General features: G+C 35.1%; 2 protein-coding genes, 1 long non-coding RNA gene, 4 other non-coding genes and 1 pseudogene across 7 annotated transcripts; 1 reads left to right on the forward strand and 7 right to left on the reverse strand.

The window, feature by feature from the left end:
- Positions 1-355: 355 nt before the first annotated feature.
- Positions 356-551, reverse strand: LOC129299246 (U2 spliceosomal RNA). The gene has a single exon (XR_008590527.1). It is a non-coding gene; the product is annotated as a U2 spliceosomal RNA (small nuclear RNA).
- Positions 552-4256: 3705 nt separating this feature from the next.
- LOC129299248 (U2 spliceosomal RNA) lies at positions 4257-4451 on the reverse strand. Its single transcript, XR_008590529.1, has one exon. It is a non-coding gene; the product is annotated as a U2 spliceosomal RNA (small nuclear RNA).
- A 4363-nt stretch (positions 4452-8814) lies between these two features.
- LOC129299244 (uncharacterized) lies at positions 8815-9705 on the forward strand. The gene is made up of 2 exons (XR_008590525.1): positions 8815-9348; positions 9544-9705. It is a non-coding gene; the product is annotated as an uncharacterized LOC129299244 (long non-coding RNA).
- LOC129299245 (U2 spliceosomal RNA) lies at positions 8913-9108 on the reverse strand. The gene has a single exon (XR_008590526.1). It is a non-coding gene; the product is annotated as a U2 spliceosomal RNA (small nuclear RNA).
- A 1373-nt stretch (positions 9706-11078) lies between the features above and the next one.
- LOC129299247 (U2 spliceosomal RNA) lies at positions 11079-11274 on the reverse strand. The gene has a single exon (XR_008590528.1). It is a non-coding gene; the product is annotated as a U2 spliceosomal RNA (small nuclear RNA).
- Positions 11275-15069: 3795 nt separating this feature from the next.
- On the reverse strand, positions 15070-16390 carry LOC129299242 (acetylglutamate kinase, chloroplastic-like). The gene has a single exon (XM_054937708.1). The coding sequence runs from the start codon at positions 16312-16314 to the stop codon at positions 15283-15285; it is 1032 nt and encodes a 343-aa protein (XP_054793683.1). The 5' UTR covers positions 16315-16390; the 3' UTR covers positions 15070-15282.
- A 451-nt stretch (positions 16391-16841) lies between these two features.
- LOC129299243 (uncharacterized) lies at positions 16842-17336 on the reverse strand. Its single transcript, XM_054937709.1, has 2 exons — positions 17212-17336; positions 16842-17133 (listed from the first exon to the last, which is right to left on the reverse strand). Exons 1-2 carry the CDS (start codon positions 17334-17336, stop codon positions 16842-16844), a joined length of 417 nt encoding a protein of 138 aa, XP_054793684.1.
- Positions 17337-24310: 6974 nt separating this feature from the next.
- On the reverse strand, positions 24311-25442 carry LOC129299241 (probable ribose-5-phosphate isomerase 2; annotated as a pseudogene).
- Positions 25443-25453: the final 11 nt, after the last annotated feature.

The raw sequence follows: 25453 nt of genomic DNA on the forward strand, positions 1-25453 counted from the left end.
ATGTTTTTCATTCTGTCTCTACAGCTCTTCATAAAACTTGACCACGTGCAATCAAATTTATAACAATAAACTTTTAATCAAAACTTTTAAATTTATATTTTATCTTTTTTAACAAATTCATAGACAAAAAAAAAATTAGATTGAACGAAAACTAGAAAATAGCACCTGAATTCTGATCAATTTATGTCATTGGGTGATTTCAGTATCACTTAATGTGCATTTGATGTTAAGCGCAATAGCAGAGTGACCAGAAAAATGTTGCACAGAGCTGCCAAAATGAAACTCCCTTGTCGAGCCATGTTCCTAAAGCTGGCCACACAACAACGAAAAGAGAAAAACCTCAAACTCAGTTTTGGCGGGGTGCGCCAGGCCCGTGCAGTAGTGCAACGCATGGGCGACGCTCGAGGATCCCAATAGCAAGCTATTGTGTCGGACCCTCCCCCTTAAAAAATTAATTTAATATCATGTGGGCCGATGGCCCACGTATCAGATATTAAACTGATAAGAACAGATACTACACTTGATCTTAGCCAAAAGGCCGAGAAAGGTATGACTTGCTTCGCGGCTTTCTTGGCTTTTATAACTGCTCAACGCTTTGCTCACACGGCGATTTGCCGATGTGGGACTAACACTAGCTAGGTTCTAGGCTAGACAGAACAGCAAAGGCCAAAGAGCAAAGAACGTGGTGACGCTGAACAACAATGTTAAACTGATAAGCTCAACCAGTTTTTCCTACCGCGTCTTATTGAGTTTTGGCTTAGATTATATTCCGAGTTTTCTCATAGGTTTATTTTCACTTTCTTAATCTGTTTCTTTCTTTCTTTGGCCAGGAAATTATCACCTCCTTGCTCTGAAGCATTCGGATTTTATATGGCAATTTAGGGCCTGTTTCTTTAGACTTGTGTGTGCATATGACGTCATCGTCATGGTATTGAACTTTTCTGCACCACTGAGTCATTTATTGTTTTATGGGGGAATGCAGACGTCCTTCAACAAATCTGTCAGATGATGAGATTTCTTCTAGAACAAGCTCATCAAGCACTGAGGGTAGACTGATGAAGCAGAAAAGGTAAACGAATCACTTGGAAATTGATATTGAAACTTTGATATTGGAATTTGGCAATGCAGTTATTTGATCGCCAATACTTGATGTATCCAAGCATGAGTGAACATTTCTCAATTAAATTGAGGGGATATGGGCTATTTCTACTGCTTGCATGTTTGAACAGATGCGTACACCCTTCATATCAAACTACTGCAAATTAGCACAATTATGCACACAGCGTGTACGACAACAAGTGACAAATGACGTGATAAACTTTCAGATGAAACAAACAGCAATTAACATATGATATGTCTGAGTTGCTTTCCTGGGATTATCACTTTAATTATGGTTGATTATGATATGTACACTTGGTTTTTGATTATGATCTCTGACCTTAACTCACTCCAACACTTGGGATGTTGCACAGATTAGTTATAACCAACACATTATCATTACATCATCTTATTTCACAAAATCACCTTTTATGCAACTCATTCTCATATCCCTTTCTTAATATACTCCCTCTATTTTTAATACAGGCAAAGCTCATATGCTTTTCCTTTTTTTTTTTATAAACAAAACAATAATTTTTAAAAAGAATTTATCACGTATTTTATAAATTGTACTTCCACTAAATAATAGTATTATTGAATTATGGAAAAAATAATGATTAATCATAAAGACATTTTAGTCTAAAATTTTTAATTTCAAACATAATTATTAGGATTAACTAATTTTTTAATTGCGTGAATTGTTTAAAAAAATTTTATATGTTAAAACTGAAGAAATTTTTTTTATATGCTTAAAGTAACTTCATTATCTCCAAGGCCTTGTTTGGAGTCTTTATTGATAAAGTATTATATTCGTATTATATCATTACTGCAAAATAATGAAACTAATGATCCTCTTTTCTTGTTACATTTTTTATTATAAAGGACACTCCTTATTCTTAAGTTATTTTTTTCCCTTCTATTCATTTTTTTTTGTTTGTATTTCATTTTTTATCAAACGGGTCATTACTAATATCAGAAATTAAAAGTCCAACACAAGTGAATGGATAAGATATATATATATATATATATAGTGGGGTTGAATTATTGCAAAAGGAAAAAAAGTTATTGGCAAAGACAGTAATTGATATTTTGAGTGTGAAAAAGACACATGAAATTAATGTTATTATGCTTCGGCCAAAAAAGAAATTAATGTTATTATGACCCGACTTCTTGTGATGAATAATTCAACTTGTCCACGTCCAATGAGTTAAGTGGGTTGATTACTATGCGAGATTTTGTTGGATCCTCCATCATCAGATAATACCCACTTTTCCAGCTAATGAAGTCTCTAATATTTATCACAATTTCACTAATCATACTATTTCACCGTTTAAAGAATGATGAAAAAAAAGATTAAAAAAAACTCAATGTAAGCTTTTCATTTCTGTAGGAAAAGAAATGTTCTTTTGCCACTGAAATTCATTATTGGGATCCCATGTTATTCAGTGTACAATAAAACAATGTACTTTCTCTTTTTAATGATTTATATTTTTAAAAAAATTATTATTATTTAATTAAAATAATAATTATTTGTTTGGAAGTTAGGACTAAAAAATTATTTTAGTTTATTTTAATTTGGTTTCAAAAAACATTTTCTACTAAGCCCCCATTTAAGTAGCCATGCTATTTGCAAAAGGATCAACACTTGTTAATAAAAGATTAAGAAAACTCAATGTAAGCTTTTCATTTTTCTAGGAAAAGAATTTCTTTTGCCACTGAAATTCAGTATTTGGATGCCATATTAATCAGTGTACAATAAAACACTGTACTTTCTCTTTTTAATGGTTTATATTTTTTAAGAAAATTATTATTATTTAATTAAAATAATAATTATTTGGTTGGAAGTTAGGACTAAAAAAGTTATTTTAGTTTATTTTAATATGGTTTCAAAAAAAACATTTTCAAATTCAAACACAAAACCTCACGATTAATTAACCATTATTTCTTCCACAAGGATCAACGATTGTTGGTAAAATTATTTCAGTTTTATATATATTTCGTCTGAAATAAAATAAACATAAAGGATTTGAAATATATGAATATAATTTTAGATGGTATAAAATTAGTAGCCTCCCCTTGCACCTTTGTTGAGTCTATCAACAAGAGATGGAGAACCTAACAAAAGAGTGAGAGAGAATTAAAGAGACGATGCATGTTCTTCGTTCACATTTCATCTGCAAATGTCATTTCAAAGAATGTTTTTATCGTTTCTTTTTCGGCCATGTTGTCTGCATCCTTTCCAACACACCATATGTTGTCCTTAGATCAACCTTTCCATTGCCATCAAAATGAAATAACTCCTTTCAGTCCACAAAATTAAATTAAATAAGGGAGAAAATATTTTTTTTATAAAGATTGTAGTTTAAATGATTTAATAATAACAAAATAGTAAATTTTAGGTGTATCTTCTATGTACTATTATTTTTTTTACTATTAATACCAAATAGTAAATTTTAGATGTATCTTATATGTACTCTTTTTTTCTTGGTAAATCACCAAACTTACTATTCGTTTGTCCCAATTGATATATACACCTACATCCTTTAATGTTTTCATTGCAAAAAACAAAAAAAGATTTTCCTTCAGCAATTGTAATTATTATGTTATTGGTATCTATCACTTTAAAAGAGAAAACAAGTAGTGTGACAAGTATTATATCATTAAATGCAGTCTACATAAGTCACACTACGAACATTGTGTTATATCAACAATCCACTTTTTTTCAATAAACCAGCTAAACCATTAATCGGAAGTCCTATCAATTTTATTTTTTTTTTGGTTCATTCTCTATCTCTACTCTCTACAGCTCTTCATAAAACTTAACCACGTGTAATCAAATTTGTAACAATAAACTTTTGATCATAACTTTTAAATTTATATTTTATCTTTTTTAACAAATTCATAGACTAAAAAAATATTAGATTGAACCAAAACTAGAAAATAGTACCTGAATTCTGATCAATTTATGTCATCGGGTGACTTAAGTATCACTTGGGCTAAAACAATATGTGCATTTAACGTTAAGCGCAATAGCAGAGCAATCAGAAAAATGTTGGACAGAGCTGCAAAAAGCAATTGAAAATGGACTCCCCCTTGTTGAGCCCTGAGCCTGGAGTTCACACAACAACGAAAAGAGAAAACCCTCAAACTAGGATTTGGTGGGGCGTGCCAGGCCCGTGCAGTAGTGCAAGGCATGGGCGACGCTCGAGGATCCCATAGCAAGCTATTGTAGCGGAATCTCCCCCCTAAAAAATTAATTTAATATCATGTGGGCCGATGGCCCACGTATCAGATATTAAACTGATAAGAACAGATACTACACTTGATCTTAGCCAAAAGGCCGAGAAAGGTATGCTTGATTCCGTGGCTTTCCTTGGCTTTTATAACTGGTAACGCTTTGCTCGCACAACGATTTCCCTATGTGGGACTAATACTAGCAAGGTTCTAGGCTTAGGCAGAACAGCAAAGAGCAAAGGACGTGGTGTCGCTGAACAGCAACCAAGGAAAGCTGATAAGCTCAACTAGTTTTTCCTACTGCGTCTTACTGAGTTTTGGCTTAGGTTTACTTTCACTTTCTCAATCTGTTTCTTTCTTTCTTTCGTTAGTTCTTTGGCCAGGAAATTTTCACCTCCTTGCTCTGAAGCATTCGGATTTTATGCGGCGATTTAGGGCATGTTTCTTTAGACGTGTGTGTGCATATGGGGTCATCGTCACGGCATTAAACTTTTCTGCACCACTGAATCTTGTATTGTTTTATGAGGGAATGCAGACGCCCTTCAACAAATCTGTCAGATGATGAAATTTCTTCTAGCACAAGCCCATCAAGCACTGAGGCTAGACTTTTGAAGCAGAAAAAGAAAACGAATGACTTGGAAATTGACATTGAAACTTTGATATTGGAATTTGGAAATGCAAGTTATTTGATCGCCAATACTTGATATATCCAAGTATGAGTGAACATTTCTTAACTAAATTGAGGGGATATGGGCTATTTCTACTGCTTGCATGTTTGAACAGATGCGTACGCCCTTCATATCAAACTACTGCAAATTAGCAGAAACATGCACACAGCATGTACGACTACGAGTGACAAATGGCGTGATAAACTTTCAGATGAAACTAACAGCAACATATGATATGTCCGAATTGCTTTCCTGCGATTATCACTTTCATTATGGTTGCGCCATTTACTTGATGGTCATGACTAATTAAGGTGAATTTGGGGATACTAAACATAGCTTCAAGGTAATGCAAAATGAGAAAGGAGAAAGGGGAGAAAATACAAAAAAGAGAGAAAGGATCAATAGAGAGAATAAAAAGAAGAGAAAATTCAGACGAGAGGTAAGAAAATAGTAATTCTTATTCAATCTAATGTGTGTATAAATCAAATAAATTGAGGCACTATTTATAAGTCTCAACTCAACCCTAAAAATAAATGTATGAAAATCCTAGAAATTTTAAAATTAAATAAAAAGATAATAATAGATGTTAAAAGATAATAATAATTTAAATTAAAATTAATATGAGAGTAAAATATCTTCGATTTTCAAATATGCAATATCCTTGTAATATTTTTAATTATTTTTTTTTTTTTTCCCATCATTTCTCCCCCACTTGAAGAATTCTCCTCCGAAGAGTAAAATTATGGATATACTTTGAAAATACAATAGTATCAAGAGGTTCCGAGTTGTGTCTTTATTTGAAAACCTTCTCTAACAAATTAAATACCAATAAATGGCATCAAGTGAACAGCAAACAATCTGAGTATGTAAAATCATAAAGTACAAGTTTGGAAATCCTTTCCAACAAAGGAGGTAATATTGGAGGGGACCAACAAGGTAAAATAGGAACAAGATCAAATTGCATACCATCATCAATAGTTTCAAAAGAAATAACCATCATAAGTAGAATTTGTATATGCAATTGCCCTGTCATATTACTGGTTTCTACCTGTTTCTCGGTATCACCTCTCTTTAAAATAGGTGCAGAATCTTCAATACGATTTGAAACCTCCTTCATGTCTACATCGTCACATATATTAATCCCAAAATTATCAACACCATTGCTTTCTGGCACTATTGATATAGATAAAACGTTTTTGTTGTAGTTCTAAGAAACTATTGATAAGATTAGAAGTTTCTTGGTTTTGATATGACCTCTCTCTTTCTTTCTCAACTTGATAGCAATGCCCTTCTTTTAATGTTGATCGAAAGGAATTTTGGATTTTATTAATTTTATCTCTCACAATTTCAAGACGTAAATATATGAAATACAAGTCTAATTGATAAATTAAATCATATTGGTAATGATATTAATGATGATTAATATAATTATAATGGTGATGATCAATATAATCATATTGATAATAATAATTATATCAATGACAATCAATATGATCATATTGATGATGGCAAATAGAATCATATCGACAATTAAATGAGGCCATAACATTATGATTGAATGTGATTTTTTTTTTGGTGATTGTAGACAATGGAAGGTGAATTTTTTTTTGGCTAAGAGGCTCTAATATTCTATTTGAAAAAAAGTTCTCAAGTTGCCCTCACCTAAAAGGTAAAGACCTTATTCAACAAGTTTAACTCTCAGAGAACTCAAAAGTTCCTCAGAGATCAAATATACTAAATAAGTAATAATCTAAGTGAAGTCTTCACAGTAACCTCCAAGGGCCTAAAAACCCTTCAAGGAAACCAATTGAAACTTCAGCTAGCCTGGGGTAGATAATTATTTATGAGGTGGATATTTTTTAAGGGTTCAATCAAAGGAAAAATTGAATGTGTAAATGAAGGAAAGGAAAAATGGAATAATAATCAAAGGAAGGAAGGAAGGAAATAAAATATGAAAAAAAAAACATCAACAAGAAGGAAATATAGTAAAATGTCTTAAAATGAAGGAAAGTATAAACAAACAAGAATAATAGAAAAAAAAAAGAATTAAGAAACGAGACAAATAGCAAGAGACTTAGAATTTATGATTAAAAACCTTACCAAGTAACTTAAAGAGCTTTAAGTTATAAACTTATCTCTCAAAACCTTTTCGTATGAGGATTTTTGGTACTAAAAATGGGTTTGGTAATAGAAACAGAATGAGAACCTTAACTCTAATGTCAATTGATGTAGAACAGGAAGGAGAAGGGAGAGAGAATATATAAAAGAGAGCAAGGGCTCAATAGAGAGAAGAGAAAACTCAGAGGAGAGGCAAAAAAACAAGAATTCTTATACAATCTAATATTCGTACAAATTAAATGAGTTGAGGTGCTATTTATAGGCCTCAACCAAACCCTAAAAATAAATGCATAAAAATTTTAAAATTAAATAAAAAGATAACAATAAATAAAAAGATAATAATATATGTTAAAAGATAACAATAATTTAAATTAAAACTAAATATGTATAATTAATGAGAGTAAAATATCTTCAATCTTTAAATATACAATATCCTTGTAATATTTTTAATTATTTCTTTTTTTATCTCTTCCCATCACAAGGTCTCTTTCCATCCCTCCAGATTCGATTTTCAACAAAAGCTAATAAGTAACTTGCCTAAGTTGAGTCAAAAAGAGCAGAGCAAGAATATGGCAGCTTGAAGATATGGATGCTGATCTTGAGTTTTCTGCTTTAATTTCTGACGCTTGAGGGATTCAAGTGCTGCCTTGCCTTACCTTTTTTTTTTTTTGGGGGGGGGGGTGTGTAAACTTCCAAACTTACCACTTGTTTGTCCCAATTGATACACCTATATCCTTTAATGTTTTCGTTGCTAAAAAATGATTTTCCTTCTGCAATTGTAAGTGATTATTATGTTACTGGCATCTATCATTTTAAAAGGAAGAGGAAAAAAAATAAGAAAAAAATTTAGAGACTGAACTTTATATATTTAAGTTTTAATTAAATCAATACATATGTATTTTCAATAAATTATTTAATTTGTAACAAATTTTTGTTACTAATATTATTATATTAAAATTCACATATTTTAATTTGATTAGATAAAAATATACTCCTTTTGATCCTATTTATAAGGTGAGAGGTAAAAAAATTTGGTCTTATTTATAAATCATATCTTTAAATTTTATCACAAATTTTTTTTTACCCTCCATTGAATGTTGAAAAAGAAAATATGTTACTAAAGTATGTATATTTAATAGGGGTAAAGTTGAGAACTTATTAAATTTTAAGATAGAGTTAAATGAGTTGTAAAATTTTTCTTGATACTAGTGAAACATATTAAAAATAACTTATAAATAAAATTAAAGGAATATTAAATATATAAGTCCTGTGTCTAAAAAAAATAGTATAACAAGTACTATCTTATTAAATAGAATTAGCTATGTAAGTTACATCACTACACATTGTAGTCTATCAATAATCCAATATATTTTATAAACCAGTTAAACCATTCATCGAAAGTCCTGTTAATTTTTAACAATGTTTTTCGTTCTCTATATCTACCGCTCTTCATAAAACTTAAAACCACGTGTAATCAAATGCATAACAATAAAATTTTGATCAAAATACTATTATATTTCTATTGTCTTTTTAACAATTCAGTTTATAAAAAAAATTAGATTGAACCAAAATTAGAAAACAGCGCCTGAATTCTTATCAATTTGTTATTGGGTGAATAGTATTATTGGGCCGAAACGATGTGCATTCAATATTAGGCCCATGAGAAGAGAGATCAGTAACATGTTGGACGGCGATGCAAAACTCAAATAAAAATGGGCTCCCCTCCTCGAGCTATATAGTTCGCACCTAAATTGGACCAACATCGGGCCGAGAGAAAACTCAAACTCAGATTTGGTGGGGTGCGCCAGGCCCGTGCAGTAGTGCAACGCATGGGCGACGCTCGAGGATCCCAATAGCAAGCTATTGTCGCGGACCCTCCCCCTTAAAAAATTAATTTAATATCATGTGGACCGATGGTCCACGTATCAGATATTAAACTGATAAGAACAGATACTACACTTGATCTTAGCCAAAAGGCCGAGAAAGGTATGCTTAACTCCGCTGCTTTCCTTGGCTTTTATGACTGCTCGACGCTTTGCTCGCATGACGATTTCCCGATGTGGGACTAATACTGGCTAGGTTCTAGGCTTAGACAGAACAGCAAAGAGCACGGATTGACAGAACGTGGTGTCGCTGCACAGCAACTAAGGAAAGCTGATAGGCTCAACAAGTTTTTCCTTCCGCGTCTTACTGAGTTTTGGCTTAGACTATGTTCCGAGTTTTCTCATCGGTTTATTTTCACTTAATCTGTTTCTTTCTTTCTTTTGTTCGTTCTTTGGGCAGGAAATTTGCAGCTCCTTGCTCTGAAGCATTCGGATTTTTTAGGGCCTGTTTCTTTAGACTTGTGTGTGCATATGAGGTCATCGTCATGGTATTAAACTTTTCTGCGCCACTGAATCTTGTATTGTTTTCTGGGGGATTGCAGACGTCCTTCAACAAATCTGTTAAATGACGAAATTTCTTCTAGCACAAGCCCATCAAGCACTGAGGGCAGACTGACGAAGCAGAAAAAGTAAACTAATGACTTGGAAATTGTTACTGAAACTTTGATATTGGAATTTGGAAATGCAAGTTATTTGATCGCCAATAGTTGATGTATCCGAGTATGAGTGAACATTTTAATTAAATTGAGGGGATATGGTCTATTTCTACTGCTTGAATGTTTGAACAGATGCGTACACCCTTCATATAAAGCTACTGCAAATCAGCAGAAATATGCATCCAGCCTGCACGACTACGAGTGACAAATGGCGTGATAAACTTTCAGATGAAACAGCAACGTATGATCTGTCTGAATTGCTTTCCTGCGATTATCACTTTAATTATGGTTGCGCCATTTGCTTGAAATGGTCATGACTAATTAAGGTGAGTTTAGGGATACTAAACATAACTCCAATGTCTCTTTCCATCCCTCCAGATTCGATTTTCAACAAAAGCTAAATGTAACTTGCCTAAGTTGAGTCAAAAAGAACAGAGCAACAGTATGGCAGCTTGAAGATATGGATGCTGATCTTGAGTTTTCTGCTTTAATTTCTGACGCTTGAGGGATTCAAGTGCTGCCTTACCTTACCATTTTTTTTGGGGGGGGGGGGGGGTGGGTTTGGGTTGGGGTAAACTTCCAAACTTACTATTTGTTTGTCCCAATTGATATACCTATATCCTTTAATGTTTTCGTTGCTAAAAAATGATTTTCCTTTAGCAATTGTAAGTGATTATGTTATTGGCATCTATCATTTTAAAAGAAAGAGAAAAAAAAAAAGAAAAAAATTTACATACTTAAGCTTATATATTTAAGATACTTATTTTTAATTAAATCAATGTGTATCTTCAATAAATTATTTATTATTTAATCTATAACAAATTCTTATTATTAATATCATTAGCATTAAAATTTACATATTTTAATTTGATTAGATAAAAATATATTAAATATATAAGTCTTGTCCCTCAAAAATGTAACATCTTACTAAATAGAATTAGCTACATAAGTCACATCACGACATTGTGATCTATCAATAATTCAATTTTTTTTTATAAACCAACCAAACCATTCATCGAAAGTCCTGTTAATTTTTAATAATGTTTTTCATTCTCTATCTCTACCGCTCTTCATAAAACTTAAAACCACGTGTAATCAAATTCATAACAATAAAATTTTGATCAAAATACTATTATATTTATATTTTGTCTTTTTAACAATTCAGAGTGCTAAAAAAAATTAGATTGAACCAAAATTAGAAAACAGCGCCTGAATTCTTATCAATTTGTTATTGGGTGAATAGTATTATTGGGCCGAAACGATGTGCATTCAATATTAGGCCCATAAGAAGGGAGATCAGTAACATGCTGGACGGCGCTGCAAAACTCAAAGAAAAATGGGCTCCCCTCCTCAAGCCATAAAGCTCGCACCGAAATTGGTCCAACCACAACGGGCAGAGAGAAAACTCAAACTCAGATTTGGTGGGGTGCGCCAGGCCCGTGCAGCAGTGCAACGCATGGGCGACGCTCGAGGATCCCAATAGCAAGCTATTGTCGCGGACCCTCCCCCTTAAAAAATTAATTTAATATCATGTGGACCGATGGTCCACGTATCAGATATTAAACTGATAAGAACAGATACTACACTTGATCTTAGCCAAAAGGCCGAGAAAGGTATGCTTAACTCCGCCGCTTTCCTTGGCTTTTATGACTGCTCGACGCTTTGCTCGCATGACGATTTCCCGATGTGGGACTAATACTGGCTAGGTTCTAGGCTTAGACAGAACAGCAAAGAGCAAAGAACGTGTTGCCGCTGAAAAGCAACTAAGGAAAGCTGATAAGCTCAACAAGTTCTTCCTACTGCGTCTAACTGAGTTTTGGCTTGGATTGTATTCTGGGTTCTCTCATAGGTTTACTTTCACTTTCTTAATCTGTTTCTTTCTTTCTTTCCTTCGTTCGTTCTTTGGCCAGGAAATTTTCACCTCCTTGCTGTGAAGCATTCGGATTTTATTATTTATATGGCGATTTAGGGCATGTTTCTTTAGACTTGTGTGTGCATGCGAGGTCATCGTCATGGTATTAACTTTTCTGCACCACTAAATCTTGTATTGTTTTGTGGGGGAATGCAGATGTCCTTCAACAAATCTGTCAGATGATGAAATTTCTTATAGCACGAGCCCTTTAAGCACTGAGGATAAACTGATGAAGCAGAAAAAGTAAACGAATGAATTGGAAATTGATACTGAAACTTTGATACTGGAATTTGGAAATGCATGTTATTTCATCGCCAATACATGATGTATCCATGTATGAGTGAACATTTCATAATTAAATTGAGGGGACATGGGCTATTTCTAGTTTTCTACTGCTTTCATATTTGAACAGATGTCTACACTGTACACCCAATTCATATCAAACTACTGCAAATTAGCAGATACATGCATACAGCATCTACGACCACGAGTGACAATGGCGCGATAAACTTTCAGATGAAACAAACGGCAACATATGATATGCCCGAATTGCTTTTCCTGCGATTATCATTCATGGTTGCGCCATTTGCTTGAAATGATCATGACTAGTTTAGGTGAATTGGGGACACTAAACATAACTCCAATGTCTCTAGCCATCCCTCCAGACTCAATTTTCAACAAAAGCTAAAAGTAACTTGCCTGAGTTGAGTCAAAAAGAGCAGAGAAAGAATATGGCAGCTTGAATATATGGTCAAATGGATGCAGATTTTGAATTTTCGGCTTTAATTTCTGACGCTTGGGGCATTTAAGTGCTGCAGCGTATTAGTTGCTCAAATGCTTGACATGATTATAGATCTTTGCTATTGCTACCTAAACCTTTGACCCCCACCAAGACACACGGTGACAAGTTTTACTACTGCACCAAGGCTATTGCTTTAGGGATAGCCTCAATGATAAATTTCAGGACCCAAGAGATAGCTGCCTGGGGGAATGTGATGCCCATTCAAGTCGTTTCTGTAATAAAATTCAGACCATGATTGATTGGCTTGTCTTGAAGAAAGCAACCGTGTTTACATATAACTCTCACGAAATCAATCTTGCTTGACAATCATTTGTATGTTTATTACGGGTTAGGTAGAAGAATGCGGATTAACTGAAGTTGCAGTGGCATCAAGGTGTTTGCAGATTCCTGTGTAATAACTGCTGAACCATTAATTCGGTGTACAACAGCAGATTCTCCATTCAGCTGCCTCACATCAGCCTAGACAGTTGCTAGAAATGCGAACAACTTGATCTGAATCCTGAGACATTACATGTCATTGGTTCTATCTCTAGCCTTAATGACAATTCCGTTTCATTTCATTCTAGGTTTCTTTTTGAAAGATTTACATACAAATCCGGCTTAACACAAATAATTACTCTCAGGTCCAATGTAATGTTATTCTCCTAAATTTAGCTGTCAACAAACTTAAAAATAATTAATTATATTGAGCGAGATCTTAAAGTAATTTTTTTTTTTACTCAACATGAAATAAATTACGTTTTGATCTCACTTGATTGGCATGAAATAAAAATATTTCTTTTTCATGACACAAATATAGATATTCAACATCTATTATGCATCTCATAATTACTGAATATTAATGTTAACTTCATTTTATTACATTTCATTACATTCTGTACACAAAACATACCCTTCTTGTAGCTAACTGTTACACAGAATAAGCTCTTCAAAGACGTGAGATACTGTGCATTGAAACTTACCATGTTTTAGGAAAGCATAAGCATAACGAAAAGGATTGGAATAAGATTGAGAAACGACGGAATAATTTTATCAAGTAACTTGGGACAGTAAAATTGGTTTTGAGATAAATGAGTCAATTACTCAAATCAACCTAGCGAACAAAGTTAGGCCTATTATAACGAATTTGGATATCCTGAAGTTCCTCTTTTTTTTTTTTTTTTTTGGAATGAAATAGAGAGATAATAACTACTAATAATACCTAACTTCACTAGGTAAGCCCAAGAATACACTGCCCAGGAAACCTGGAGACCACGGTCCGTTTATGGAACTTTCCAAGTGGAAAAAATCAATGTGATCTCTACCATCTGACCTCAAGATTCCTTCAACACAAGACGGCTGTGTAATACGCTTGGCAAATTTAGAGAACCTAACTAGAGGAATGGAGAAATATGCAGAATACTGTACCACCCTGTTCAACACAAAAGAACAGAAATTATCAAGAGTTTTGGATACTTCAACGAAATTAAGGAGTATGCCCAGAGACAAGGCACAGCTCTGAGGCAAGTTCATCATCAGCGAGGAAAAAAAAAAATTGATCAATTGATAATATCAAGTTTAATATTTTCATTTTTCTCATTGACTTTTAGTTCCCCCCCCCCCAAAAAAAAAAAAGCAAAAACAAAAACAAAACCCCGAAACTTGTCCAGAAAAATGAAAATACTCAACTTGACCAAATCCTGTCAACCCAGAAACCTTGCATTCCCAGAAAAATTAGATAGGATATAAAAGGGAGAAGATATGGCACCTACAAAAGCAAGAATCACAGAAGTCTGAGCCTCATATATCCATTATTTCTTTCCCAGATATGACACCAGTCATGCAGTCTTCCCTACAATATAAAATGGGAGGTCTTCCATACGATGTCAGATGTATTGTAAATGCAAGAAAAACCAGATCAGAGGGCAAGACATAGCTGAGGAATCTGCCAGCTAAACTGTGAAGAAAAGAAAGCAACTTTTCAAGTTCTACTGCCTTTAGAGAACAATTGGAGCCATACATTCCTGACGCTAACTTGGAGCAATCCAGCACCAGATGCAAACTTTCTATGAAGGTCCCATTAACCACCAAACACATTGCCATCGATTTGGGTTTTGGTAGCCCTTCAGCTCTTTTCAGAGACAGGGAAGCACTTCAGTATCCACATATTCAAGATGGAATGTTTCACGAAAGCTACCTCAGGCAACTACAGGAAAGAATTCATTTGGTCCACATAATGGAAAAGAAAATAATGGAGTGGCAAGTAAAAGAACAGCAATGTTGATGATAGAAAATGACTCTGTCCCTCCTCGACTTTATACCAAACGCATCCAAACATTATCTCACGAGGAAGAGTGAGTACGAGACTTTGTTGGAATTATAGTTTGGCTTCCAGTAACCATTATTGTCGCAGAAGCTGCGTTTTGAGTTACACTCTCAGGTCTTGAGCTCCTCATAGTTTCACCTTAGTCAGGAAGCATATGCAGCTGACCCGATTGATCATAACGCACTTAATCTGGAGGGTATCGAAGTCTAACTATCTAAGATTTTACAAATTTTTTGCTCCAACTTTGAAGTGTATGCTCGCTGTATCAGCCTTCTTTCTTTATTTCTCGAACTATTAGCTACATCAGTGGTGCATGATTCTAAGTTCTAATAAGAAGATGTGCTAAAAGGCAAAAGATTGACACCAGAAAAGAACAGTAGTAGGATATAAAAATGAGATAATTTTTTCTTTATTGCAAGAAACCACTTGCACAGTTTATGAACTTGCAATTAAAGCAGACGGCTTAAAACATTGACACAGTTGATGTAACAACAAATAATTTAGTACAGGCAACAGCTACACAGAATGACGGAAGCCACACTTTCATAGCACAGTAGCACCAGACATCTTACTTCGCATGGTTAATTCACAGCTGCAAAATCTGAGTTAGCCAGTTATCATAGTTCCGGCACCTTGATCGGTCATTATTTCGAGGAGTAAAGAGTGCGGTACCCGGCCGTCGATGATGCTGGCGGTTCTCACTCCCTGTGCAAGCGATCGCACACAGCAATTCACCTTGGGAATCATTCCACCGGCAACCTTGCCTTCCTCTATCATCTTCTTCACCCCCGATATATCAATCTCCTTCACCAAGCTCCTGGGGTCATCCCGGTCCCCCAGTATACCCGCAACATCGGTCAGCAATATCAATTTCTCAGCACCAAGTGCCGCAGCCAACTCTCCGGCCGCTGTGTCTGCATTGATATTATAAGCCTGACCCAGATTATCGGCAGCGACGGACGTCACCACCGGAATGTGATTGTTATCAATTAGTGGCCGGAGAACCGACGGATCAACCTGAGCAACCTCCCCGACAAATCCCAATTCAGCAGCTTTGGGACTCGGGCGAGCCGTCATTAGCCGGCCATCAATGCCCGAAAGCCCAACGGCGGTGGCCCCAGCCTTATTGATAAGCGACACCAGGGTCTTGTTCACCTTGCCGACCAAAACCATGGACACAATCTCCATAGTCTCAGCGTCCGTAACTCGGAGGCCATCACGGAAAACCGCCTGAATGTTGAGGCGGCTGAGCCAGTGGTTTATCTCCGGTCCACCGCCATGGACCAATACCGGGCGAAGACCAACACAGGAGAGAAGAACAAGGTCGTTGATGACGGATGCTTGGAGTTCGGGGGACTTCATAGCGGCTCCCCCATACTTGACGACGATAGTTTTGCCTCGAAACTTCTGGATGAAGGGGAGGGATTCGGAGAGAACATCAACGCGAAGCTGATCGGGGGTGAGTGAGCCTGAAAGAGTGGGAATTTCGACAGAGCTGGCGACGGCTTTGACGGAGAATTTGGGAAGGGAAGAGAATGAGAGATTGGGATTGGTTGGACGAGAAGTTCTGTTAGGGATTTTGGAGATCAAAGGGAATGAAGATGGAAAATTTGGAAGGGTTTTAGCTGCTAACATCATAGACAAGCGAAGTAAACAGAATGCGGCGGAGGTGCGAAAGCTTCGAACACAGACACTTCCGACTTCCGAAGCTCAGGCAAGCATGACTAAAGTTTTATATATATATATATATATATATTTTGACCAGCAAATTAAGTTCACTGTTTAGTCATTAAAAAATATATTTATTTCAATTAGATTGGTAAAAAAATTATTAGTGTATAATTTTTCCAACCATAAGTTTAAAGATTTTTTGTTGAATAAAAAGAGATTCATGAGCCAAGAATAGATTATAAAATAAATCTTAAATCAACTGAACAGCCTCTTATCATTCATCACTTTTTTTTGAAAAAATGTAATGGTTGATTAAAAAAAGTGTAAATCATCAAACTTGTCAACACGTTCATAGCTAAGTAATGAATACAAAATTAGCTTTCTTATACATAAAAAACAAATACTTTTACTTCTAAGAAGAAGATTAATTGCTTTTGCACAATTAGTAAAGATTCAAATCCATCTCAAACCATTATCCCAACATAGTTCAGGCCTTATGGGATTGCAGCTTTATGATGGCTGGAGTTACCAATATTGCTATTAAATCCCATAAGCCAATTTGCATTACTATCATGAATAATATCATTGCACTTACCAACACCATTCTTGTATGAACCGTCCATGTCTAGTCGAACTTCACTTGTGTCATAGCAAAACCACTTGCTTTGGTAGCTTCCTCTTCCTTTCTTATATGATGTTTTCAAGAGGTTGAGGTCTGCCTTTGCTTTGTAAAGTGTGGCAATTCCAAACCCTAAGTTCTCATCTTCCTCATCTGAGAAGGTTTTCCTGCATTTAGAGCATCAAATTTTCCAACAATCATAGCCAAAAAGCACATCTCAAGGTTCCTGTGTTGTGAACTCTCACCCAATATCCTCATTAAGGTTCCATTTAAGCCACTGCTTTTTGTTGGACGTCTTGAGTCTCGACCAATGGATAGGTTTCATTAAGCTTTGCCAATGTTCTTTTACATGTGGGCAGTCCCCGAGCATGTGAAATATGTCCTCCTTGATGATGCATCCAAGAGGGCATTGATTTGACTCAAGTAATCCCGGCTTGGCTTTAGGGTTAGTAGTATGTACATGGTCATTTGCAATCAGCCAAAAGAAAACTTTTATCCTTTATGAGCCTGACCATCTCCAAATTTTGCTATAAAGAGCCTTGTTGTTGGATGTTGTACTTGCAAATAAAAAAGGAAAAATGACAATTAAGGATCCCTTAAGGATATTAATCCCAATTAAAGATCATAAAATATGAAAATTTCAATTAAGGACAATTGGGATTTAAAAAAATGTAGATGGTCTTAAATGTCCTTGAGAAAAAAATAGTGAAATGCCCGTGCACGAGCCTCATTTCTCGCTCTGTTTCAGCTCCTCCTTCTTTCTTCTTTCATTCTTGTTCTTTATCATTCCTCAGCATGTCTATATTAGCTCCAGTGTTGTAAACGCATCATGTTAAATCTGGGATTTGCTGTCATTTATCTCTATTAGAGCTTTAAACTCTTTCCTCCTGCTTGGCTTCACCCTTCTCAAATGGTAGTGACATTGCCACTGTCAGAGAGAAGATTGATTAACAAAGCTAAAGAAATTGTTGATGAGGAGCACGCCATCAAGGGAAAGAGTACATTAATGTGAAGAAACTGCTTAGAATAAAAACTTGCAACCTAGAAATGGGGAATGTAAGATTGGCTATTCCAATAAATAAGGAAGAGAAATTCTTCCTAAAAAATAAAAATGATGTCTGTATGTATTGAAATTAGTGTAATATAATGCGGATATTTATTTCAAGTTTAAATACGTGCAAGTGTAAATGCTATCATCATGTAAGACTGCTGAAGTCACTAACATAACAAAGGAATATTGCTACTATAACTAGTAAAAACATAGAACCTCACTTGGTAATATTTTTTTTCGCAATATTTTAGACTTTGAAATGTAAATGCTATCATAACATAAAACTCACTTTTAAAATATTATAAGGCCGCTTATGAAAATACATCACTTAAGAAGTCACTAACTTCAATGAAGAATACGAACACTAATGTGACTTGTTAAATTTCACTAACCCGACTAAATTGGGATCCACTAACGTCACTTGAAAATTCACTAACTCAACTCAGGAAAATGGATGATGTATATTGTGAAAATACAAAACCCTACTTGAGAATAGATTGTTTAAGAAAAAATAACTTGTCCAAATTGGGATCTAGTAATGTTACTTGAGAATCCACTAACCTAACTTAAAAAAATGTTTAATGTCTATCGTGAAAACACGAAACCCCACTTGAGAATGGATTGTTTAACATGGACATGTATTTTGGTTTACTTAATCTTGAGTTTAACTATACTTTGTTCCTTACTAAATGGATCAGAATCTGAAAAACTCAAAAATTTTCATGTTCCTTACTAACTATACTCTGTCACTTTTTCTTAAACAATTTATTCGTAAGTAAGGTTTCGTATTTTCACAATATACATTAGGCATTTTCTCAAGTTGGATTAGTGAATTCTCAAATGACGTTACTAGATCTTAATTTGGATAAGTCACTTTTTCTTAAACAATATATTCTCAAGTAGGGTTTTATGTTTTCACAATATATATTAACCATTTTCCTGAGTTGAGTTAGTAAAATTCCTAAGTGATGTTAGTGGATCCCAATTCAGTCGAGTTAGTGAAATTTAACAAGTCACATTAGTGTTCATATTCTTCACTGAAATTAGTGACTTCTTAAGTGATATTTGTATTTTCATAAGCAGCCTTAGAACATTTTAATAGTGAGTTTTATGTTATGATAATATTTACACTTCAAAGTCTAAAATACTGTGAAAAATTTATTCTTAAGTGAGGTTTTATGTTTTCATTAGTTACAGTACCAATATTTCTATGCTACATTAATGACTTCAGCTGTCTTACGTGATAACAGCATTTACACTTGCATGCATTTAAACCTAAAATAGATATCTGCATTATATTACACTGATTTGAATACATGTAGACATCATTTTTATTTTTTAGGGAGAGTTTCTCTTCCTCATTTATTGGAATAGCCAATCCTACATTCCCTATTTTTGAGTTGCAAGTTTCTGTTCTAAGTAGTTTCTTCACAGCAGTGTACTCTTTCCCTCAATGGTGTGCTCATCATCAACAATTTCTTCAGCTTTGTTAATCAATCTTCTCTCTGATAGTGGCAATGTCACTACCATTTAAGAAAGGTGAAGCTGAGCGAGAGGAAAGAGCACGAAGCTCTAACAGAGATGAACGACAGCAAATCATAAATCTAGTATGATGTGTTCACAATACTGGAGTTAATATGGACACGCTAAGGAACGAAAAAGAACGAAAACAAAGGAGAAAGAAAGAGACACTGAAACAGAGCAAGAAATGAAGCTGCGCACACGGGTATTTTGCTTTTTTTTTCTCATGGGTATTTAAGACCATCTACAGTTTTTTAAATCTCAATGATCCTTAATTGGGATTTTCATATTTTATGATCCTCAATTGAGATTAATGTCCTTAGGAGGTCTTTATGTGTCATTTTTCCAATAAAAAATCATATGCAGAATGAATACTAGAGTTAGCATCATTAGAAGTTTTTCAAATAAAACAACCCTCTCCCCTCTAAACTATCGGGATAGGTTTGCAAGCGATCGTATAAATGAAAGGTACCTACATTGTCAAAGTAAGCTACAACCTACTTCTACAACCACTTGAGCTTGCAAATCCATTTTCAAATGCTAATATTTGGTTATTCCAGTGGAAACTACATTTTCCTTATAAACCCCTTCTCTTCATATGAAAGTTAGTTGACAAAGCCATTCCTACGGGAGATATTAGAAAAATTCATCATATGCTTGTCTCAATTTCCTTTTTTTTTTTAAATGTGACTATGATGAAACTCTCAATTATATTTTCTGTGATTGCCTTTCTCTAAAGTCATTTGGTTTGGCTTTTTATCTATCCACTTCATTATTATCTCAAAGATTGGTTTAATTAATTGGATCCTAACTACTTCAAATCTTTAGAGAAGGTAAACTCGATATTCTAGGAGATTTTTTTTTTTCCCCTTCAACGCCTAATGGAATCTAGCACTACATGGTACTCTCAATCAATCCCCATCACAAATTATCAAGGAATTTTCAGGGCATTCCTGTTTCTTAAAGAATGCTTGCATCCGGAATTTTACAATTGACAGCAAAACAAAGGTAGTAAGCAAGGGTATTAAACCTCAGCATGTTTCACCTCTTACTTACATTGAGCCAGTATCAAATCATCTTATTACAAGATGCATCACATATGGATCGTGGAAAATTCAAATAACAAATACGAAAAAACAATGACTTACAGTAAGCTATCATCATTCTCAACAGTGAAAAGTTATGTAAAATTATGATATGAATTTCCAATCAAATAGACCCTCAATACTTCAGTACCTTGCATGTCCGCGTTCGATCCTTTTTTGGATCCAAAATTTCACGGGCGTTTCTCAACAATCGGGTTATCAGTTTCGAGATTTTAAGGTCTTCCATCATCAAGGTGCTTTTAGTTTATTCCATTTGGAGTCACAGGCATTCCCAACAACTTCTCACTAGATATTTTCCAACCACTCAAGTGTTTTGATTTATTTCTTTGCACAAGCAAAAGACTCAGTAGCCTGCTGAACTTTTATTATTAATATTGTCATTTGGCCTTCTTCTTAAAAAAAGATTGTAAGTTTAAATAAATATTTTTCCTTTCCATGAATTTTTTTCTCTCTTTTTATGTTATCACTGAGTCTCTTTTTTAACCATGATGATAATATTATCACCGAGTCTCAATTCATGTATTTTAATATTTTTTAGGCTACAATGTATTTTAATATATTGAAACTCATTTGTATAAATATACTCATAAATTATGATAGAAAATAAAATATCTCAGATAAGTAGTTATATAATTTAAAATATGTAATATATTATGTCATTTTTAAAAAAATGGTAAATTACACTAGCTAATATATATAAAAATAAACATTAATAGATAAACATAAATATGAATACGTTATACATCAACTGAATATTTGATTATTTTAGTCACTTATATAAATTTAATATTTGAATTTAAGTTCTTTTTTTTATTTTTTTAATTATCGAGGTCTAAAATGCTGTGCGCTCTTTTATTTTCAATTTCCTCGTCCTTGTGTTGTCAGTATCGTCTCAAGCTATGTCATCTCTGATTATGCAGATGTTTCTCAACAGTAGCCATGGCTTCATGCACAAGTTCAAGCTACAGTCAAAAATCTTACGGAAACAGACTAATGATTCCACACTTAGTTATCGTGTCATTTTCACTCTCGTCATGCTGCAAACTGACAACAATGAACTTATTCCTCGATATCTTCATGCGAGCTCTACTATTCGTCATCTGCATGTTCAGATAATACATGGCTAGGGCCTTTAGGTCTTTGTTATCCAGTGACTTTGGTTTTTAACCCTGCAAGTTAGTTTATCGAGTCTGTATGTTATGTTTCTGCTTGTAGTTTCTGTTCAATCGAGTCTGTAAGTTGCTTTCCGTTTGTTGCTTCTTTATGTTTGTTCAGTTGGGGCCCTTAGGAGTTTTCCTGGGGGTCCTTTATGCTTGTGTTTGTGATCTCCGTGTTTTAAATGATATTTGATAGCAATATAAAATTCTTTAACATTAGTACACATGCATAGTTTTTAACTTTTTATTGACCAAAGTTACAGTTAGAGCTTAAGGATGAGCGGTGAAAATCGTATTATAATAAATGATATCCTTCAAGAAAATTCCAAAACATTCTGTATAAGCAAAAACATATCTTTGTTTCTTTCTTCCTTTGACTTAAAAGATCAATATATCACAAAGAAAGCAACTAAGTAATAATTACAAGATCTAGCAGATTAGGATTAGTAAATTGCCCAAGGAGACTATTCCATTTTCCCAACTTTACTAAAGGCAAGATTTCTCCCATATTAAACCTGAAGAAGTGCAGCAACTTCTGAATGTCATGCAAGAAGACTCTCAAAGTTTGCAAACAAACATACCACTCTCGTAACTGACTATCACACAGAATAGGCTCTTCAAAGATGCGAGATACTGTGCTTTGAAACTTCCAACATTGTTAGGACAGCAACGAGCATCATGATAAGGATTGGAAAAAGATTTACAAACGATGGCATGATTCTATAAACTTGAGGTGATATAATAGGGTTTTAAGATAAATGAGTCGATTCAACCCAGCTCACACCCTCAAGAAAACCCAAGTGAGCTAAGCTCATGAAAGTTGAGGGCCGGGATTTACTAACAGGAGCTTGTTTGTATAAGCAGCCTTTTCCAATCTGACTCTTTTAAGTCCGAGCCTGTCAAGGGCTGGTCTCTTTTCCTGCCTATTTTGATCTTTTTTTTTTTTTTGGGGGGGGGGGGGGATATGAAGTAGAGTCCATCAATACGCCTTCCTCTCTTGGTAGGTTCAAGAATATACTGCAATTCTAAACAGAAAAGCCTGGAAGCCATAGTCCAATGATAGAGTTTGCCAAGCCCCAAGGCATCAAATCAATGCGATCTTTACTATACGGCCTCAAGATATCCATAACATAAGACGGCTTTGTTTGGCTTCCGTGAAAGAAATAGCATTTCGCATATTACAAATGAAGCAGCTTGACATGCTTGCAAAATTTAGAGAATCTGATTACAGGAATGGACAAATATACTGAACATTGTACTGTAGCATCATATCCAACAACAAATGGACAGGAAAAAAATACAGTTTTAAAGATTTTAACGAAATTAAGAAGCATATGCCTGAAGACAAGAGACAGCCTGGAAGCAAGTCAGTCATCAGGAATCCAAGAAACTTAACTAAGTGATAAGATATATTTTAATATTTTCATCTCTACGGATGAGTTTTAGTTCTCACCCAAAAAATAATCCTAAAACTCATCCAGGAAAATGGAGATATTAAACATGACCAAATTCCGTTAGCCAAGATACCTTGCATTCCCAGAAAAGTTAGATAGATATGAAAATGAGAACACAAGACATCTACCATAGCAAGAATTACAGAAGTCTGAGACTCATGTATCCATGATTTCTTTCCCAAATATGATACCATTCATGCAGTCTTCTCTACAATATAAATTGGCGGGTCTTCCATATGATGTAGAATGCATTGCAAATCGGAAAAACCAGGTCAGAGGACAAGGAATGGCTGAGGAACCTGCCAACTAAACTGTGGAGAAAAGAAGGAGGTTTCAAGTCTTGTTGCCTTTGAAGCAACAATTGCAGCCATCCACAACCTAAACACTAATTTGGAGCAATCCAGCTCCACATGCAAAATTTCCACGAGGATCCCACTAACCCCCAGACGTATTGCTATTGCTTTGTGGTTTGGTAGCCCTACAGCTCTTTTCAGAGACAAGAAAGCACTTTAGTTTCCAAATGTTCAAGATGGAATGTCTCACTAAAGCTACCTCAGGTATCTACAGGAAAAATCCCATTTGGTACACATAATGGAAAGAAAAGAAAAACGGCATTGTTGATGATAGATAATGACTCTGTACCTTTACTTTGTACCAAACGCATCAAGACATTATCTCAAGAGGAAGAGTGAGTGAAAGACTTTCTTGAAAGTATTGTATTCAATTGGTTTTACAAAAATATAGGAGGAAGGGGGAACACTGAGTTTCAGGTATTTCACCTTAATACTGCATTATAGCCAGCAATAGAACCAATTGGTCTAACGATGTATTTGAAGTTAGCGCTGATTTTAGAATCACACAAACTGTATGATTAGGGGGAAATGGAAAGTTGCTGGAATAGGCTTTTCTGATTAAGCATAGAAATTGTTCGAGATTGAAACTGGCTAGGCAAGTAGATGGTTACTAGTAAGCAGCAATTGCAAATTTCAATGACAACCACTAAGCAGAAAAAGAAGCAAAATCTAAGCCAGATCAAGAACAATATCCATGCTGAATTAAATAAAGAGGCCACTTTATATTAACAGCCACATCAAAGCTGTTACAGGAGACTAATAATCCAGCACAGCACATCTCAATTTTCTCTCTGCTTGCTTAAATTCTATCAAAAGAATGACAAATTTTAAGAAGGCACTCTCTTCATCCGCTGTATCCACTAATACTAGGATATAGGAGACTTGATTGCCTTTTATGAAAAGGCCACCTCTCCTCATTCACTTAACAACAACAATCTCCAGTACTACACTAGCTATTAATGTTAGATGGCCATGTCAACTTCAATCAATCAAACTACCATCGGATTCTGAACTCGGCTATTTATTTTTAATGGTTATCCCAAGTTCACCTGCAATAATGACTGTAGTGGCCATGTCCAGAAACATTCCATGCTCCACAACGCCAGCAAGCTGCAGAATTGCATCGCTGGCAACCTTCAGATCCCCAATACTCTTCTTAAAGTACAAGTCTACGATGTAATTTCCATTGTCAGTTACAAATGGTTCGTCTTTCTCTCCAATAGTCCTCAACTTGGCAACACAACCTGACTCCTCAAACAATTTTTGCAGCCTGGCAGCAGTGAATTTCCAACAAAAGGGTATAATCTCAACAGGCATAGCTAGTCCACTACCTCCCACATACTTCACCAACTTGGACTCATCCACAATCACAATGAACTTCTTACAAGCACCCTCTACCATTTCTCTCTCTAAGAAGCGACCCACCTCGCCCTTTCACTAAGTTCAAAAACGGATCGACCTCATCTGCACCGTCAATCGCTAGATCCAAGGTTGGGTGTGAATCGAGATCTGACAACGGAATCCCCAACGAAACCGCCTGCTCGTGGGTCTTCTTCGACGTAGGTATTCCTATAATGTTCTTGAGCTTGCCTTGACGCAAAAGCTCACCGATTCGGTCCACTGCGTGCTTCGCCGTGGACCCAGTCCCCAAACCCAGAACCATGCCGGATTCGACGTACTCCACGGCTTTGTAGGCGGCGATTTTCTTCAAATCGTCCTGCGTTTAAAATCACAGGAGGAGGAGATAGGGACGACGATGGAGACGAAGGCACCAAAAGACCCGCCTCCTCGCTGCTTTCTCAGACGAAATGAAATGGGGATAAGGAATAGCCATCTCTCTAGCCC

This window comes from Prosopis cineraria, unplaced genomic scaffold, assembly GCF_029017545.1.
Source record: "Prosopis cineraria cultivar Desert tree isolate PC_DT_omini unplaced genomic scaffold, ASM2901754v1 PC1096, whole genome shotgun sequence".
Lineage (NCBI taxonomy): Eukaryota > Viridiplantae > Streptophyta > Magnoliopsida > Fabales > Fabaceae > Prosopis > Prosopis cineraria.